Source organism: Festucalex cinctus, chromosome 11 (assembly GCF_051991245.1).
Source record: "Festucalex cinctus isolate MCC-2025b chromosome 11, RoL_Fcin_1.0, whole genome shotgun sequence".
Taxonomy (NCBI): Eukaryota; Metazoa; Chordata; class Actinopteri; order Syngnathiformes; family Syngnathidae; genus Festucalex; species Festucalex cinctus.
The window spans coordinates 11,645,874-11,666,323 of NC_135421.1; the positions used below are offsets into that span (position 1 = coordinate 11,645,874).

General features: G+C 39.0%; 1 protein-coding gene across 5 annotated transcripts in view; it reads left to right on the forward strand.

The window, feature by feature from the left end:
- The window catches only part of nalcn (sodium leak channel, non-selective), a 76,605-nt gene that overhangs the window by 8,688 nt on the left and 47,467 nt on the right, over positions 1-20,450 (forward strand). For all 5 annotated transcript variants that reach the window (XM_077535952.1, XM_077535951.1, XM_077535950.1 and 2 more), the window contains 8 exons: positions 720-902; positions 3,864-3,947; positions 4,067-4,206; positions 4,294-4,422; positions 10,257-10,408; positions 10,516-10,658; positions 10,755-10,859; positions 11,467-11,553. In XM_077535952.1, the coding sequence (XP_077392078.1) occupies positions 720-902; positions 3,864-3,947; positions 4,067-4,206; positions 4,294-4,422; positions 10,257-10,408; positions 10,516-10,658; positions 10,755-10,859; positions 11,467-11,553 (1,023 nt within the window). The remainder of the gene's footprint in view (positions 1-719; positions 903-3,863; positions 3,948-4,066; positions 4,207-4,293; positions 4,423-10,256; positions 10,409-10,515; positions 10,659-10,754; positions 10,860-11,466; positions 11,554-20,450) is intronic.

Consider the following 20,450-nt stretch of genomic DNA (forward strand, 5'->3'; position numbering starts at 1 on the left):
TAACGTGAAAAAAATGGCACCTTACGAAATATGTATAAACTGTACAGTACAATAGGCATTGTTTTCGAGCTGTCAAAATTAATCGATAAATTGACAAGTAGTCGATTATCAAATTAATTGACAACTAATTTTAGAATCAAGTAATTGTTTGGAGCCATTTTTATTATTAAATTGTCCAAATCCTCTGATTTCAGCATATCAACAGTAATTGTTCACTGATTTCTATAGTCCTTTATGAAAGAAGACTGATCTTCTGTGTTTAATCAAAAAAAGACATTTGCAAACATCTGTGGAAAGGATACATACTTTGGAAAGCAATGACCAAACAGGCGGTAACATAGTACAACATAATCTCTCCCCCCCCCCCCCCCCCTTTTTTTTTAATTCACTATACGAATATGAAGTATGAAATAAACAGTAATCAGTGGGGAAAAAAATATTTTGTAATACACTTTAATGCAAAAATAAAATGAATATGAAATATTCGATAGTGACAGCACTACAATGTTTACATTAAAAATTGAACATACTTAACTGTCGTACAAATATAAAGATGAATTATTTGCTCTATCACAAAACCAAATTCCGGAACAACTAAAACGCAATAAAAGTGACACTGTACCAAGTATTTTGGTGACTTTGCTGGATTCTTTTCCTTTTTAAATGCACAAATCAGCAAACATAAGAAACTATGCAAATTGTTTCTCAACTTCCTGTAGTGGGTGCACACCCTGCTGAGAGCCTGTGCCATCATCAGCGTCATCTCAGTATGCATGAACACCCCCAAGACATTTGAGCACTACCCGCCCCTGCAGTATGTGACATTCACGCTGGACACGCTGCTCATGTTCCTCTACACGGCTGAGATGATCGCCAAGATGCACATCAGGGGAATTATCAAGGTAGTGATCAGTGCTACGACTTTTATTCAACAGTGACCAACAATCTTAAACAAAATGAATGTTAACAATTTATTCATTTTTACATTAATATTATTATTACATACATTTTTCCATGTTATTTTAAGTTAGATTTAAGTAACTAAGAGCTGGGACAGGCACCAACTAAAAGCCGCTGCACACTGTGCAATGCTTCCAAAGCTGACGGTCCCATTCATCGTGTTGAGAGGCTCTCCATTCTGTATCTGTATCAGTTTTTCTAATCCGAAAAAGAGAGTGTCAAGAAAGACGCAGGCTCATACAGAATGAAGACCAGATTCAAGAAAAAAGTGTGGATAATAATATTTAAAGGCAGGTGGGGCTTGATCTCATTCACTTGAATGGACCCGGCAAGGTGCACACGTACATTTACACAAATTTGCTATTTCATCCACAGGCATATAGAAAATTGTAAATATCAAGGCCCGAAATAAGTTTTACAAAAATGACGAGCGATTTTGCTAATCATTGATTTCAATTAACAATGTGCTCATTTTGATGAGCCCAGGGACCTGAAGTAAAGGTTTTGACTCAAGAACTGCGATGCAAATCCGCTTATTTCGAGTCTTAAATATATATTTTTGTGAAACATAATATACAGTACGTATTTGTTTTGTATATATTGTATTTTTATGATTTGGCGGCGGGAGCCTGCATATCACTTAAAACCTGGAAATTGATTTTTCGCCTATGTGAAAGCTTATGTGCATTTTGATTAGCTATAATTTGCAACGTCGCCACATGGTGCGATTGCAATACAAATTTTGAATCACTGCAAAACCACTTGCTGTGATGCTTCTCAACCATATCTTAAAACCTTGTGGCAGAACCCTGCACACTTCGAAACTGTGCAGTGGATTTCCACCTCATCACTCCGTGTGCGGCGGCCCTAAAACGTGATCCTAGAGTGTCCTAGCGGAAAATGAATGTTTGAATGGAAGTATTCAGTAAACTGCAGTAAAGTTTACTGTTCTAAACGAGCCAGAAAAAGTTCAACCGAAGCATCTAGGAAGGGAGAGCTGGGAGCCGTATAAAGTGTGGACAGCTAACTTGGCATAACAAACGAGGCAAATGAGGAAACAGTTTCCTTCACCAATGGTTGAAAACAGCATTGGAGCCTTTTTAAATCCTTCTTTCATTCTAGGAAAAAAATATAATTGATCTGTAATACTTCATTGTGGCCCCTTGACTCTTTCAAATCTAAACTCTAAATTATAAAACCTTTACTTACTATGTGTGACTGGATGAACAAACAACTCAATTTCACGCTTTTGTTTGTTATGGTGTTCATCTGACACCATGATGTTTTGCAGTCTTTCTTCCTCATACTCTCCTTCTACATCCAATGTCCCCTTGACATTTCACTTTGTTTATACCTCGGGGCTTTTGTCATTTTCCTCGGCTTATCATGTCGAAAACAGGTTGCTTCCCCACATGGGTGTAATGCTGAAAATCAGAAGATTTACACATATGGGATTAGGATTCGGTAGGATTTTAGTAATGCAAAGTTCTGGTGGGCACCTCCACTGGAAAACCTATTGACTATTAGCTGAAGTCTGCTTATTTTTAGGTGATTATATTCATCTTTTTCTTATATACATAATGTAGCTATTACTGTATGGACATTTGAATAAATGACCTTGATTGCGTTAAATGACCAATTAATAACTTATCATATATCTTGTTAAAATAACAAATATTATATTATACATAATTGTGTTTTTTAATAATGAAAAAAAAAAGTTAAACATGAGCCCAGTCACTAAAGCAAATGAAAACAGTTGAAGTACTGTGGCATGAATGGTTTGTATTTTTCATTAGTCCCATCAGGCTGTAGGGTTCCTTAAATGGACATTTTGTGGATATAGTTCTATGGATGACATTTTGTGGATGTAGTCCTATGGATGACATGATGTTATTTTTGTATAAACCAGCAATTTACAATATAATGAATCATTTCCAATGGAAGGGCATATATCCATCCATCCATCCATCCATTTTCTTGACCGCTTATTCCTCACAAAGGTCGCGGGGGGTGCTGGCGCCTATCTCAGCTGGCTCTGGGCAGTAGGCGGGGAACACCATGGACTGGTTACCAGCCAATCGCAGGGCACACAGAGACGAACAACCATCCACACTCACAAGCACACCTAGGGACAATTCGAAGCACCCAATTAACCTGCCATGCATGTCTTTGGAATGTGGGAGGAGACCGGAGTACCCGGAGAAGACCCACGCGGGAACGGGGTGAACATGGGACCAGAGAGTTATTAAATTAATTAGGATATAAAACATGAGTTTTGTCAATCTTTAGCATAAACGTTTATTGGATGATTCATGATTCATTAAGTGTGCCCTGTGATTGTCTGGTGATCAGTCCAAGGTGTACTTTATCATTTACTCACAATCAGGTGGGGTGGGATCAAAGCTCCCATTGATGCTGAACAGCATAAGTTGTATAGAAAATGAATGGATGGAATCATTACCAATTCATTCTGTTTGTTTTTCATCGGGTAATGTGGTGGCCATTTTGGCTAAAGTTAACAAATGTGGTATTTGGCCCTGCTTTAACAGTACTGTTATTTAATTACCTTTTGTTACTATTAGGTGTCTGTGTGTTTGTTGATGATGATTTGTTGATGCTGTATGGGCTGTGTGTTAATTCCTGACAAGCTCCTGGCTGCTCTTTTATAATAGAGGTTGTACAGTGCGTGCGCGTGGGCAAGTGCGTACGCGCGTGCGTGTGTGTGGATGTGTGTGTGCGTGTGTGTATTTGCGTGCGGTATGGGGTGTGCGTGTGTGTGTGCGCGAGAGAGAGATACAAAGGAAAGCCGTGGGCTGCTTCTCATCATTAAAAATGTTCCTTTTTATATTCCTGTTTTAACTGATGATTTGTTCCGTTGCCATTTCCTCCTCTCTGCACAGGGGGATAACTCCTATGTGAAAGATCGCTGGTGCATGTTTGATGGATTCATGGTTTTTTTCATCTGGGTGTCCCTGGTGTTGCAGGTATATTGCGACATTTACTATTTTTACTGCACTTGTATTTTTTACGGCTTCAAATTTGCTTAGACAGCTTTACTTAAGGCATGCTACTGTTTCAACTATCCGACTCTCTTTGTTTTGAGGTGTTTGAGATAGCGGAACTTGTGGATCAGATGTCTCCATGGGGGATGCTGAGAATCCCCAGAGCGCTCATTATGATTCGGGCCTTCAGGATCTACTTCCGCTTTGAGCTTCCTCGCTCCCGCATCACTAACATTCTTAAGTACAATTGAGCATTTTATTCTTACCAAAATTGACTGTGCATAAAGAACTAGGACACTAAGATATGTTTATGAATTCTTGTTGTCAGGCGCTCTGGGGAGCAGATCTGGAGTGTATCTATCTTCCTGCTGTTTTTTCTCTTGCTTTATGGAATTCTGGGTGTGCAGATGTTTGGAACATTCAACCATCACTGTGTTACCAATGACACACAGAAAGGGTAACTAACGCACAACCTCTATCAGTAGATTTCTTCCTTACGGTTTTTCCGACATTTGTGCAAATCTAACCAATCCCATCCAAGATATCCTATGGACTAATTCAAAATGATGGTCTATACAAATCACAATAATACTTGTTTTGGAATCACACAACTGGTGCTCCTAGTTTATGAAGATATTGAGATTTAACATTTCAATGTTATAAATGCAATCAACACGCACTGAGCTCATTTGTGCAGTGGTGTAAGAATATGTCGGCCCAAGAAGCCAAGCTCAAATACCACCCTACTTACTGTTTATTCATTGGATTGCTGTATATTTATTACCAACTTCCTGTTGCTCACGCACGAAGGGCTGCCCGCCATCTTACGTGTGGCTGACCAGCGGCAATAAATTCATTAGAGAGCTTTAATTTATTTAGCGAGTTTGACACGGATTGTTTTGTTACAAACATAAGCCATGTAGCGATGCTAATCTCCTTTTTTCAGTCTAAAGAGACCACAAACAGACCCTAAGAAGCATCTTAGTTAGTTGTGGTGAATGCCGGTCGGAGTCGGTCAACAATAAGTGTCCGTGCGGAAACACGAAATATTGGTTCCGGGCCTCCCGGCAAATTCCAGGTGCCGCAAATATGTTTTTTTTTAATTATTAAAATAGTCTCAACATGTGCATTTTTGCATTGACCAGGTTTTGTGGTCGACCCAACCGACTTGGTGGACTTTTGTTTTTTCCCCAGCCCTAAAAACTGTTCTTACCACTGTAAACATAGCTAATTGGTTATGACAAATCCAGTCTCTGTGCTGAGTTTTCAGTAATAAAATTGTGCCTGTATGAGTGCACTGTGCAGAAGGGAGTGTGCAGTTTCATTTTTCGGTCACACTTGGCAGTAGTGATTTGCTACACAGAGTGGCTTTAATAGTTTGCAGTCAACGACTCAGTTGTCTTTGTTGTTTACATCTACCGTAATATCTTAAAAAAATAAAAATAAATAAAATAATAATTCTCTTTGATAGTTGTGATGATCGGCATCATCTTATAAGGCATGGAACAACAGCCCAAAATACCCATTGAGCTTCATTATGCTGCAATACTGTTTAATTCAAATTAAAGCACAGTTAATTACAGCATGATTAAAATGACATTGGTCATAATGAGGATGTATATGCAACTCCACAGAGATGTGGAATCAGGTAGGCGTAACACTCTTCTACATATACTCTATTGTATTTACCATTAGCAGCAAGTGCTAAAATTAATTGTATGTCGTACACACTTTGAATGAAGCTCATTCATCCGCACCGCCTCCTCATCTATCTTCCTGTTTGTGTGGACGCACCCTCGGGACACATTGACCATTACATGCAAGAGAGAAACTTTAGTACTCACTCACATTTACACCTTGGATACCAATACGCTGATCTAAAAGCAGCGTGTTTGATGTGATCCCCCTGGCCCCGTCTCGACTAAATCCAATGTGCGCTTTAAAATATGTCCGAGAGAACAGATGTGTCTTATCTGTTAACTGCTGCATGTCCTTGACCCAATGTCAAAAGCTCTGCAGCTTTACACACACATAGGATATGGTGGAAATTGGGAATAATATACCAGGGGAGACGGATATGAGATGAAAAAGGTGTTAGATTTGTTCACAAAAGGAGGATCTGGATGTCAGGGTTTTACCTGTTATTTGACTTCATGCCATTAATTGCACACAAAGGTATTATTATAGGCTTATTTAAAACATAAAAAAACAGCAATGTCAGCCCATTCTGGTCAACCTCCATCAAAACAATTTTATTCCACATAGGAAATAAAGAAAATTGAGTTAATCTGTTCCAGAGTCACTGTCGCTATCATAAAAACTTTTATTAACTCTACAGCCATCCAGAAGGAAGTTGTACATTAAGGACAGAAGTGTAAAATAAAATAAACATTTTATTATTGACACAAGAAAAAAGTAAAACACTGTAATTGCTATTACAGTAACTTGATTGATGCCACATAGTACCTCATTCAATTTTGCTGTGTTTAACTGTCACACAAGTATAAAAAGAAATGAACAAAAAAAGTTAAACTGTAAAACACAAAATACATAAAACAATGCATTATAGTCCCCTCTCTGAGCTGTCACCTTCTCGTGGTAGAAAAGGAGTTTGTGTGTTCCAATGATCCTCAGAACAAAGTTGTGTGGGGCTTTATGCCTCTGACAGGATCACCTCAAGAAATACTCGGTGAGGGACCAGACAAAGTATGGCTCAGAGACCTACTATGATGAATGAAATATTTGGACCTCAATTTCCCTTCGCCCGGACATTGGTCACTGAAGTCAGGTGTGGATGCTCAATGGCGAATGCCTGGTTCGCACTGCCAGAACAGGCAACGTGGGTCCCCCTTCCCATGGGCTCACCACCTATGGCAGGGGCCTCGGAGGTTGGCCGTGCAGAGAGCTGGGTAGCGGCTGAAGGCAGAGACCTTGGCAGTCCAATCCGTGGCTACAGAAGCTGGCTCAAGGAACGTGAAATGTCACTTCTCTGGAAGGAGACTGAATTGGTTTGCAAAGTTGAGAATATCCGACAAGATGCAGTCGGGCTCTCCTTTACATACAGCTTGGGCTCCAGTACCAGTCCTTTCGAGAGGTGTTGGTCACACGTCCACTCTGTAGTTGCCCATGGAGGGAGGTGCCGAGTATATGTGAGTATACTTATGGGCCCTGGCTCGTGCCTGTATATTTGACGTGTGGAGGGAAAGATCCTGACTATTGTTTGTGCCTGTGCACGAAACAGCATTTCAGAGTATCTACACTTCCTATAGAGTACTGGGAGACAATGCCGGAGAGCACTCCCTTTGGGGACTCCCTCATTCTGTTGGGGGACTTCAATACTCACGTGGGCAATGAAAGTGAGACCTGGAAGGGCGTGTTTGGGAGAAACGGCCCCCGGTCAAAACCCGAGGAGTGTTCTAGGAGGAACAGTGTGGTTTTTTTGTCCTGGCTGTGGAACAACGGACCAGATCTCCACCCCCCCCATGGTCCTCAAGGGTCTATATGTACTTTGTGGACTTGGAGAAGCCGTTCGACCGTGTCCCAAGGGATATCATGAATGGTACTCCTGGAGTATGGGGTACTGGATGCCCTAGTACTGGCTGTTCAAAACATTTTAACAATTTCCTTGGGACAAGAAAAAAAACTTAAAATATTTGGCGAATGTATGGCTAACGTTGTAACCTTGGAAAGACCCTGATAAGAAATCAACATTTGCTACCTTCATAAACGTTCACTGCCTTAGTGGGATGCGGGCTTTAGAGATAAGATGGGAAGCTCGATCATCCGGGAGGGGCTCAGAGTTGAGCCGCTGCAATTCCTTACAGTGAGGTGAGCACGGCGAAGCCCCAGGACACGCTGGAGAGACTATGTCTCCTGGCATGTCTCCTGGCTGGAATGGGAACGCTTCAGGAACCCTCAGGATGAGCCGGATGAAGTTGCAAGTGAATCTGCTGCCCTCAAAACCTGACCTAGGATAAGTGCAAGAGAATGACTGATTTGACTGTTAGGAACTGACCGGTAGCATTTACCCTATAGCTGCTGGCAATGTTCAAGTTCAAGTTATGTTCATGAGTATGTCAGGTAATTACACATTTGATTATGTAAATTTTCAACAACTCTTTTATGCTTTTCATCAATTAAGATGAATGATTCCTCTTCATAGAGCTGTGTACTTTTCCCCCTCATCTGACACACTAAATAATTATTATTGACATACCGGTAATCATATTTGATGCCTCCTTTGGGGATTCATCTATAAGTATTATGTCTTTTGTAACCAACAAAGGTAACTTCTTTGATAAGATATATTATTATTATTATTATTATGATGATGATGATTATTATTACTATTATTCCACCATGTTTAATTAGCTTTATCTCATTTTGTTGGCATGCCTTTGGATGCCCTTTGTGATGGTGCAAAATGTGAGAATCCCTCTTAGATTCCCTAGCCCTTTAGATGAATTTCTGGGCAGCCAATTTGAATCAATTAATTTTCATTAGAGGCTCTCTTACAATAACACCTGGGGCCCAATTTCATGCCCAGTGTAAATTTAGCGTAAAGTGCAGTCCAACAGTGCACATGGGTGGAGTTTTCTTTCTTTTGGGATTTTTATAGACATATGCGTTATTAGAGTTAACACAGCCGACTTGTTTCCTGGCCAATGAACACAACGCCTCTCATTCCTATAAATTCAGCGCAGCAGAGAGCATGCACGGTCTATATGGCAGAAGCAGAACTGACTCGATGATGTCAATACAGGAGATGCTCACAAATTACATTTATAAGAAACCGTAAGATCTACACTTGCAGATGATGTAAAGTTGCCTTGAAGTAGGCACTTGGAGGCCGCCTTCCACCCCTGATTTTGCATCCTATGTGATAAGACTACCCCCACCCCCAACTGTGCTACGGCCAGGGGGAGAATTTAAAAAATATATACAGATGATAACAATAATGTGTTCAATGAAATGATTGTGATGGATGTGGTTGGCACATTTCGGAATTAAATATGATGACATCAACCACACATGTCCGCGGAGCTCAGAATCTGTCTACCTGCATCTCGATCAAGTCCACCAAAATCGCAGTATGCCAACCTACACAACTCAGACATGCTTAAAGATTAGTCTACCTTCAGTCACCGAATTGTCAGGTTTGCCAATGGCATGTAAAGGAAAATGCTCTGGGCCCACATGCAACACCCAGCCTGACGCGGTGCGGTCTGACAAATCCCCGAACACAGTATCTCTGTATTATCTGGTGAAGATGTTCATGCCCCCAAGACTACATTTTCATCCGTTGGCTTGATTGGTCAAAACAAACTTGCAAAGATGCCGTATCGTCCAATCAACTCGAAGTATTGTACAGCAAGCGCTTCCTTTCCCGAAATGGATCTTTCGAGTGAAGTCCTAGATTGATAATGTGAAGTCCTAGATTGATAATGTGAAGAACTCCTTTTAGTGAATCACAATTATCAACCTGGCTTGTGAGGTTACATTTTAGGTTTTTGTGGACTGAAAAAAACAGCCTGTAAGTAGGGATCTGATCGGCAGAGCCTTGAGTTTAACGTGCATTAAAACAATAAGATCTTTTCAATGAGGAGACTATAATAACAGCCACCTAGTCATGCGCTTAAGTTTTCATTTTCAAGAGTGTAAATAGTAACATTAAACACTGTAAAGCTTAAAGCTGCTCAAAGCAGGATATTGAATTTCGAATTGCTACTGCTAAGTGTAGTTAAAAAATGGAACTGCACAGTCCTTTCTTCACGTAGACACTGCGCGCATGATGTGACAGCCACAGACAAGGGGGGAAATTTTAACCCTAATCCAGCCTGAGAAGTATTGGCCACAGGCTTGCAGGAGTGCCCAATGTGAACATCTGAGGTGTTAATATGCAAATTAGAAGATGTTTAAGTCATAAATGGTCAAATAGTATGGCGATTTAAAGATATTTTTGGGCATATTGTCATTGTCAATAAAGCACAACAGCAGCAATTCCGAATTGTATGACCATAGCGAGTTGCGACATTTTAATTTTTAGGTGGCACTTTACTGAAGTTGTTGACATACAAAATATGGTATTTCAGTAGTTCTGATAATATACCTTCATTTATCGTCAAAGGGAATAGTGGTTGGTGTAGACTGCAAATTCTAACATCACCAACTGGGTAGAACTATTGTATGTAGTCAATGTGCTTTTTTTCCACTTGGCATGAGAACATTTCATGTGTCGGGTTATTGTGATCGTCTCCATCCATATGCAGTGGTTTTTCGTTTTTCATTTAGCAATGTGACATGGAATAGCTTGGCCATCCCAGACACCCATTGCTCCCCCGATGGTGAGGGCTACCAGTGTCCTCTGGGTTTCAAGTGTATGGACCTGGAGGAACTGGGCCTCAGCAGACAGGAACTTGGCTACAGTGGCTTCAATGAGCTGGGTAAAGTCCTATTTTATGTCATTTCTCAGGGGGAAAAAAAAAAGAAGCAAAAAAAAAAAAGAAGGAACTGTCCTCATAACCACAATATTTGTCTTCTTTGATTGTAGGAACAAGCATCTTTACTGTATATGAGGCTGCCTCTCAAGAGGGTTGGGTGTTCCTCATGTACCGAGCAATTGACAGTTTCCCTCGCTGGCGCTCCTACTTCTATTTTATCACTCTAATTTTCTTTCTGGCGTGGCTTGTGAAGGTCAGAGATTTTGTTATGTTTCTTTTCTCTAGCCTGTAATTGAACCTTCATTGGATTTGATTGTACCAAAAAATGGTTACATTTGTCCTTAAACAGAACGTGTTCATTGCTGTCATCATCGAAACCTTTGCTGAAATCAGAGTTCAATTTCAGCAGATGTGGGGGTCGAGGAGTAGCACCACATCCACGGCGACAACACAGGTATAGTGATATTTTGAAAGAAATTTTACTTTTGACATTTTAACAGACTATAGCCTCCAAGTGTATCCACTGACTGATAGAGTGGCAATCACCGGCAATAGTGATGTAATTAGTGTGATATACACTAACACGTATTTTTTCCTCTCAGCAAAGCCAACTCATGTAATTGTAATGACTTCATTTTGTAGATTCAATTATTGGGGCAAATAAATAGTCTCTTACATGAATTAAAATGTACCTGTGTGGGACATGTATGGTCAATGTTATATTTCAGAGAGCTACCCGGCTCAGTTTCGGCCAACATTCCTCTGTTAATGCCGTTTCATATTTATAGTTTATTATACAGTATATACTATCCTGACAATTTTATTCAAATAACAAGAAACTAAGAAACTGCATCAGTCCTTTTCGAACCGAACCATACCAAATTGAAATGTAATTTCCCTGAATCGAACTGAATCACATTGTTCCATTTTAAAATCGGACCGTCCTTGAATCATATCACACTCTATACATTTATAGATTGTTTGAAAATTGTCCTTTGCTTTCATTCTTTTCATTTTATTTATTGGTTTATTAATTGAGTGGTGGTGTCCTTGTGCTTCAGATGTTCCATGAAGATGCTGCTGGGGGTTGGCAGCTTGTAGCCGTGGATGTCAATAAACCACATGGTCGAGCACCTGCCTGCCTCCAGGTGAACACGTTAACACAATTTATTAGCTACTGATGCTACCGCTAGTAGAATCATGTTTGTTTACTTTAAATGCACACTAGCAAATTGAAGATGGGGTTCATGTTGTTCATCGAATGACAAAGGAACATTAGGAAGAGGAAAACATTTTTTCTTTTCATGTGGTCTTGTTATACCATCAGATATTTTGACTGTGCACTTATTGACAATATTAAAATTTTTATTGGGATATGAATGTGAAGAATAAGCGGTTAGGGAAATGGATGGATGGATGAATGTCTATATTTGCTTCCATGTTCTGTCAGCATGGCACATTTATAAACACCAATGAAAACATGGAAAAACATGTTTCATTGCATTCTGTTTTAATTTTCGGTTGCTCCACCACTCAGCAGTTTGCTCAATTTATTTATGGATTTATTTTCCTCTGAAATATGCAAAATGTGAAGGCAACACACTGACAAGCTCATAATCTTTCAGTGTACATCCCAGCTGTCAGATAGGACTGCTTGCCAGTTTTCTCACAGAAATGTGATTGGCTGCCTTATTAATGTTTTTTTTGTTTGTTTAGTTTTTTTAGTTAGTTGCTTTTCCTTTTTTGTGCAACAATGAGAATATAATCACCTTTATATTCCATTCTGCTATTAAACACAGAATTAAACATACATTGATACTTGCAACCTGAGTTATATAAAGATATTCTATTCTAAAAGCAAGCAGTTCAGTATATAATCAGTTATATAATCCAGTGCGCCTTATATATGGATCAATATTGAGCCACAACAGGTCTCGCTGTCAAGACGCTATCGGTGACCCTGCACGATCGGTGACGTGCATGCGCAGAAGATCGCGCCATCTTGGATCGCTAGCTAATACTAATACTTTACCTCAGAGAAAATAATAAAACAGCTGTTTATTCATTTTAGAGTTGTCACAAAGCTGGTTTGTAATCTATTAATAAAGTTTGACCTATCTGACTGTTTTGTTGACATTCCCTTTAGCGCAGCACTATCTAATGGATGCATAACGTAACCCCAGCCTCTACTGTAGCGCCTTATATATGAAAAAAGTTTTAAAATATGTCATTCATTGAAGGTGCGCCTCATAATGCGGTGCGCCTTATAGTGCGGGAAATACGGTATATATATATGTATATCCATCCATCCATTTTCTTGACCGCTTATTCCTCACAAGGGTCGCGGGGGTTGCTGGCACCTATCTCAGCTGGCTCTGGGCAGTAGGCGGGGGACACCCTGGACTGGTTGCCAACCAATCGCAGGGCACACAGAGACGAACAACCATCCACACTCACACGCACACCTAGGGACAAATCGGAGCGCCCAATTAACCTGCCATGCATGTCTTTGGAATGTGGGAGGAGACCGGAGTACCCGGAGAAGACCCACGCGGGCACGGGGAGAACATGCAAACTCCACCCAGGAAGGTCCGAGCCTGGACTCGAACCGGAGACCTCAGAACTGGGAAGCGGACGTGCTAACCACTCGACTACCGTGCCGCCTATATATGTATGTGTGTATATGTGTGTGTATATATATATATATATATATATATATATATATATATATATATATCTATCTATCTATCTTTATATTTATGTTCTATTCTAAAAGCAAGCAGTTCAGTATTTTAATTGACTATATATATATATATTTATATATTTATATTTATGTTCTATTCTAAAAGCAAGCAGTTCAGTATTTTAATTGACTATATATATATATTTATATATTTATATTTATGTTCTATTCTAAAAGCAAGCAGTTCAGTATTTTAATTGACTATATATATATATATATATATATATATATATATTTATATTTATGTTCTATTCTAAAAGCAAGCAGTTCAGTATTTTAATTGACTATATATATATATATATATATATATATATATATATATATATATAAATTAATGATTAATCGCATGTTCTATATCTAAATTTACAATTCAATGTACATTTTTTTTTCCTAATTTGTTACACTTTTGTTAACATAAAAGTGGGAAGAAATGTTAACCTAAAAGAAACATGATTGCATTTTTTAGTCACTGATACAGTAATTTGTTTTCAAAGCTGTGATACACAAAATGTTCTCTACAAATGTTTTAGTCTCCTCGTGATAGAGTCGGACATACACCAAAAGCTGAGGATTGTCACTTCCATCAGTTGATTGATTCATCTGCAGCTAACACAATACACAGGGCACTTTTGGATGGTGCTGTGGCTGTTCATCTGGGAATGCACATCTTCCGAGTGCAGCTCTCTTCTTGTTGTGGACAACAAGGGAATTTGACAGACTTTAAGTTGCTCTCTTTTCTGTACCCTGAAAAGCACACAAAAGTTTGCGAGCTTACCGGACCCCGGCTCAAGCATAGCTGCCCTCGCACGCGCCTATTCAAAAATCGTCTATCGGTGAAACTAAATATATTTCTCCCCCAGTACATATTCTTGGAGGTCCGGATGACAGGGTCTCAGGGTCCGGATCTGGACCGTGGTCCGCCATTTGGTGACCCCTGTCATAGAATGTTATACTTAGCAGCTGTGTGCTTCTTACTGCTCAAATTTGCATGTTTGCAAGAATCATTTTAGTTTTGTATGTTGATGGAATTGAGATTTAGTCAGTATTAACCAAGCAGAGTACTGACGTTTGAACGACATGTAGATGTGCACTAATGACGTTGCTAGAGCAATGAATGACTTTTAAATGATGTCTGAACATGGCAGTTCGCTGCTGTTAGACTTGTGGTCAGCGTGATCCAAACGGTGTTGCTTTTGAGATAAGCTGAACACAGCGTTCAGCTGGACGTCTGTTGATAGTGGCATAGGGCTAAAGGCTGGCTTCACGCTGTGAGAGACTGCCGATAAGAGTGTATGGCTATGAGCGAGATGGTGTGCATCAACACACAAATGGGTGAGTAAATTAAAAATAGAGGAATGTGGAGGGGGGAAAATAGCATGTGGAATATGCAGTGTGGTGTCCCCTCCAGAGCACCATCATCACTTGGAGGGAGGATTTAGATAGGGATAACCAGAGGGATAAACACGGCTGACTTCCCTCTGAGCCTTCTGCTCCATTAAATGGATCACCCAGAGCAACACACTCTCAAGAGAATTTAGTGGGAAATCCTACAAAAAGTGAAGCTGTATATTCAAATGATCGGGTTTTTATCATCACTGCGCATTTGTAGCTGCTTGTAGATTCCCCTGCAGCAATGCACTTGAGAACAATGGCAAGTCAAACCGAAAAACACTGCACAAATATGGTAGACATTCTGTGCTGTTGAACACCTGAGGTTTACAATCTGCTCCATGACAATGATTTGTTCAAAATTTTCATCAAAGAAAACAATGTCAATTGAATTAATCTCTTCCAGGGTTAATCTCTTCAAGGAATGTTCGAGTGTTTTTTTTATTTTTTATTCTGAACTGTCACACAATTTAAAAATAAATACTTAGTTTTAATAGTTAAAAACAAAAAACAAAATAAAACCTAAACTTAACAAACTTAAATTATAATAAAATATTACATTAAATTTTGATTATTGCCTTAGCCATATTACTGAGTAAACAGGACAATGTGCACTCTACTTTTGATTGTTGCTCAAATTCTACATCATTTTCTATGGTCATCATCAGATTTTTTCCACACCAACTATAAAATATTCCTAAATTCTTAAAACAGGCTCCGCAGTCTGTTACCGGCAAATACTAAAAAAGATTATTGTTGATGGCTGCTTCTGATCAACAATCCAGGCCTAAAATATGAGGACCATGTGAGAACATGTTCAATTTAAGTGCTTTATTTTGGAGGATAAAATACATTGACCCATCTCAAGAAATGAATGTGACATCTGCAGTTGTAATTTTTTGATAAATGAGGGATATCTACTCTTCTCTCAAACCTTGGCCCAACACACCATCTATCGCTTAGCTTTAGTCACCCGTAACCGCATTGAAGTATGCCGAGCAGGTAGGTAGGCTTGGAATTCCAGACTGCAGTGCCATCTGCGTGGATGCACAGGAGGAGCGCGTTGTGAGCTTGTGCTCTGCTCTGTCTTTCTCTAGAGTAATTGGCCATCAAATGATGACAATGTTTCCATGCTGGCAGATGGGTCTTACCCACACCAACGCTGAACCCACCAGACTCTTCATTAAACAGCCTCAATGTACACATGAAGGCCTCCGATGCACTTGTAGACATTGCTTATCCCATTTGGTAATGTGTGCGCATGCGTGCGTGTCTAGTTGGGAGGGCAGCAGCAGTTGGCGATAACACACAATTGATTGACCACCTGCTCTTTTTGGAGGCAGCAGGAAGTTCTCTCTTGAGGGGTGACAAAGCCAAATAGCCAGTAGCTAACACAAAGTCTCAATGTGTTTATCTTCCAATCTCAGTTGTTTGTCAAGAACTTGAATATTTATATAGATGTGTGCTCAAATAAATCTAACTTTTGAGAAGTGAATGTTTTGTCTTATTCAGGATGCAGTAAAGCTCTGTTTTTTTTAATTATTATTTTAATATGGTTTAAGTAAACAATAAACTGTAGGCTACATTGAAATCCATTGCCAGAGGTATACTGTTCCCATTATAAAATCTTTTTTTTTTTTTTTTTTTAGGATCAAGTATCTAGTATAGAACGAAATCTTTATTAACTTTATTGCCAAGTGACATTTAAACATTAATTATCACCATGGGGATGGATCATAAATTGCCGTTGTTCTTCACTTGAAACACCAGAGGTGATTACTTTTGTTTTACATGAATCATTGTTGGTTTGTTAGCAGTTAATACTTGTTTAAGTTGTAGATTGCAACATATGGGCCATGCGCTAAGGAAGTATCCTTGGCTTCGGATTGCATAATCGAGAAAATGTAAATATCGATGATGAAAAAGGAAATGAATCCCAGTGTTATCAAGAGAGACAATGAGGAAAATAAAATAGCTCGGTGAGTTTTTCTTTAAGTTGGGACACAATACACGCCGGAAATTAACAAGAAGTGACACAGTCAGAGTGTTTGTGAATATGAATGAGTCTTTATTTGATCCAGACTGTAATCAGCCACGGTATAGTGTATATACGCACGAGTATGAAGAGCCAGACAGAAAAAGGAGGCAAAGGTGGCAGAGCACAGCGGATATTATTAAGACCCCCAAGGTTGTTGTTGTTGTTGTTTGCCACTGCTTTAACGCTGTAGATTGTCAACCCAGAAATGCTTTTACATAAACCACAGTCCTAAATGTCATTTGAATTTCATAACATGTTGTTCACAACCTTCTGCCAAAATACAATAAGAACCAATTCAAGAGGTCTGTTAAATATACATTTTCTCTACCAAGGTTTTAATTGACTCTGTGAGAGAGTTATAAGTTAACACAGTTGAAGAGAATACATACATGGATGGTGGCAAGATAAAAGAACATCAGTGTCAAATTTAAATGTGCATATTTAAAACATCGTGAAATATTGGGTAGTATTTATAGAGAATACATTTTAGGTCCTGTTAATACAACAACAGCCCTCTTAACACTATACTGTTTGTATCATATCAGGGTTGAACTACACTTCCTCAAACTAAAAGTCTAATAATCACTTGGTTTGATTTTTGACATAAGAGTTATGATTTTGAAACAAGAGAACATTTAAAGATGCTTTGCCATCCCTCAATTGCAATCGTACACAATACATTTGATCAGAAATTTCTCCCATTGTTTCCTAAAATGTATTCAAATACCCATCTGGAAAAAATATACTATTAAATTAATACCTCACTTACACAGGCAATCATAATGAAGTACTATTAACTTTAGAAAGGCAGCCTTTTTCACACAGCTCTTATGTTGGATTCTATTACATTACAGAGGTGTATCTAATAGAGTGTCTGATTGGGGTGATTGAAGCGATTAGGGGTGTTAAAAAAAAAAATCGATTCGGCGATATATCGCGATACTACATCGCGCGATTCTCGAATCGATTCAATAATCGGCAGAATCGATTTTTTTTTTTTTTTTTTTTTTTTTTTTTTTTTTTTTTTTTTTTTTTTTTTTTTAGGATTCACACCTTGAGCATGGAAGAATGTTATATGAACGGCACATTAAGCCTTAATATTTTTATTTTAATGCTGTTCAAACATGAAACAGATTACAACCTCTATAAGACTGAAATTTCAGATAAATAAATAATACATTTTCATATAAATCTTACACTCTACAAGCTTACTGATTAGTATTTTCTAAATATGAATGAAAAAAAATCGCAACAATCGACTTATAAATTCGTATCGGGATTAATCGGTATCGAATCGTGACCATTCGTATCGGGATTAATCGGTATCGAATCGAATCGTGACCTGTGAATCGTGATACGAATCGAATCGTCAGGTACTAGGCAATTCACACCCCTAGAAGCGATATATCAGATGAAACTTGAGTTCCGACAACGAAAAGTGTCACAGGTTTTGGTGAGCAGTCATCTGGTGGCTTCATGCTACACGTTTTGCACTTGTCTCCAGTCGAGGCAGAAAAGAACATTTGGCAATGTGAACGAACAGACGGAGCGGGAGGAAGAAGCCATCACCATCAGTCTGTATAAGCCTGCATCTGTGGTCAAAGCTGCGGGAAATGTTCCAGGTATTGCATATAAATCCTCTAGATGATTCCATTATTAACAGTAAATTACATCGGGACACGCTTTATGAACACAACTCTGTTGTGTTGTTGGATCCCAGTTTGTGTCACACTGAGAAGATGGCCGTTGGAATAGTGAATTAACAAAACATAAATTCAGCGATGAACAATCAACAAGCACCCAGCTAATGTTTAATGCAAATAGATAACGAGTTGAACACAATCTCGAACAAAGTTGTATGCGGCTTGTTGACTTCCTAATTGTTTTAATGGATTATGAAACCTTCATTAACTTTACCAGTGAAATTTTACATGAGGCTTAATATGCAGGGTTTTTTTTCACAATTGAAAACAGCTTCAAAGTGTGTTGATAGCATGTCTGCGACATACTTTTGTCAGAATACCCCAAGGATAAAACATTCTATGAGACATTTCACCCTATTTTTCTAGTCTCTTGCAATTTAGCCCTTACTCACATCAAAATGGGCTCCAGTTTCAGTTGACATACGTAAATTGTAATATGCCAGTAACGTTATTGAATATTATTCCAAAAATGTATGTTTATTGACGAACTGTGAATTTTCACATTTGCTGATAAAATAATTTAGTCAAATGGTCATTCCTAATAAATATACTCTTAAATAAATACCTCACTGACTGTTTTAGCAAATATCACTATTTTTCTTTATATATATATATATATATACTGCAAATGTAATTAATAGGTTCAACCAAAAGCTGTCACCGTAAAACTTTTATTTACTCTAAAGGAAGTGTTTTAAAATATATATACTAATATAAAATATATTGTTTATCCTAACAGGCATGCAAGTATAAACATAAGTCAATCACTAAAAAAAAATAATCTACCGACACTTAAAACCAAAATAAAGTACAAATTCTCAACTTTTGAAGGCAATAGCGTGAAAAAACATCTTGAGCTTTGTTGGGGTCCACTATCCAAGAAATTGGATGTTCAATTAAATTCTTTGCCTTGCTATATTGCATCACGTTTCCTCACTGGTGCCTACATAAAAGCATTATTTGTTCAACGGTACCTTTATTTTTTTTTCCAATAGAATCTGTGGAGTAACAGCAAAATAAAAACTGAGTGCATGTCATATTGGTCACAATGTTCAGTGCTATGAATATTTGCTATCTGTCAAAAGCTTGCTAGTGTTCCCTTATGTCCAGTGTGTAGCTTCTTCTTGCAAAATGTCTCACTTTTAAAGTGTTAGTGTGTGTTTTTGTTTCGTACTGCACCTGGTGTTTCAAAGTCCCCGCCAGAGGCAAAAACAAAAATAAAGTCCATCAAACAAGCGAAAATGGGTTTCACACTAGCAGAACTCCAGCAGAGGAGAAACCATCTTGTGTCATAGCTGATAGATTTAGATTGACTTTGACATCTCAAGGAAGAATAATTTCTCTCGGAATGTTCTGGCTTCTTGTTTTGTTATTTAATTGTCAGATGCTTCGTGCACTTGAACAAGTAAATGCCTCTTCCCAAATATATGCCTTTTCCAATCTGGAAAAAAAAGCGGGTTGTAACTGTATATTTTTTAATCTATTCTTATCACATTTTGCGCCACATTTCAGTTGTGCATAATGTGGCTAAGGCTCGCTTGATGTCAAGCGTTTCTGTTTACAAAATGAGTTTGTGGCCAAGGCTCCCCTGTGCCACCTGCTTCGGTCTACACACTGTCTTTCATGTCTGCGCGCAAAGAAATATTGATAGGCTACATGCTTTTTTTGCTCTTCAGTTTAATAAAATAGATGATCACCAAATACCACATTTATGTACAAAATGCCATAACAACAGGCATAATTAATTACATTTCTTTGTCTCGCTTGCCTCGGCAAACTCGGTTGCCGCTTCCCACACGGCCGTCCTTCCACGAAGCCTGCCGACTCACCACTCGTGGAAGCTGCTCGGCAGCGAGGCAGGCAAGGAGGTAGCTTCAGTGAGCCGACGATGCGGGGCCCGCCTCCCTGCCGAACGCCTTCCTCGAGTCGGCTACGCGGGGCCCGCCTCTCTGCCAAATGGCTTCCGATGTTCCCCCAGTGCAATTTTGACAGACAAATTGGCTCCGCCAATGTAGCAAAGGGTAAATATTTACCTCACCATTGCCCGTTTCACCTCGTCATTGGAGACATGAACATGAGTGCGCGTGGGAGATTAGCTTCTGTGGATCGGGTGTGCATCGGGACCATTTTGACAGATTCCCGATCCATTTCTTTTCGCCAATATCTGGGCCA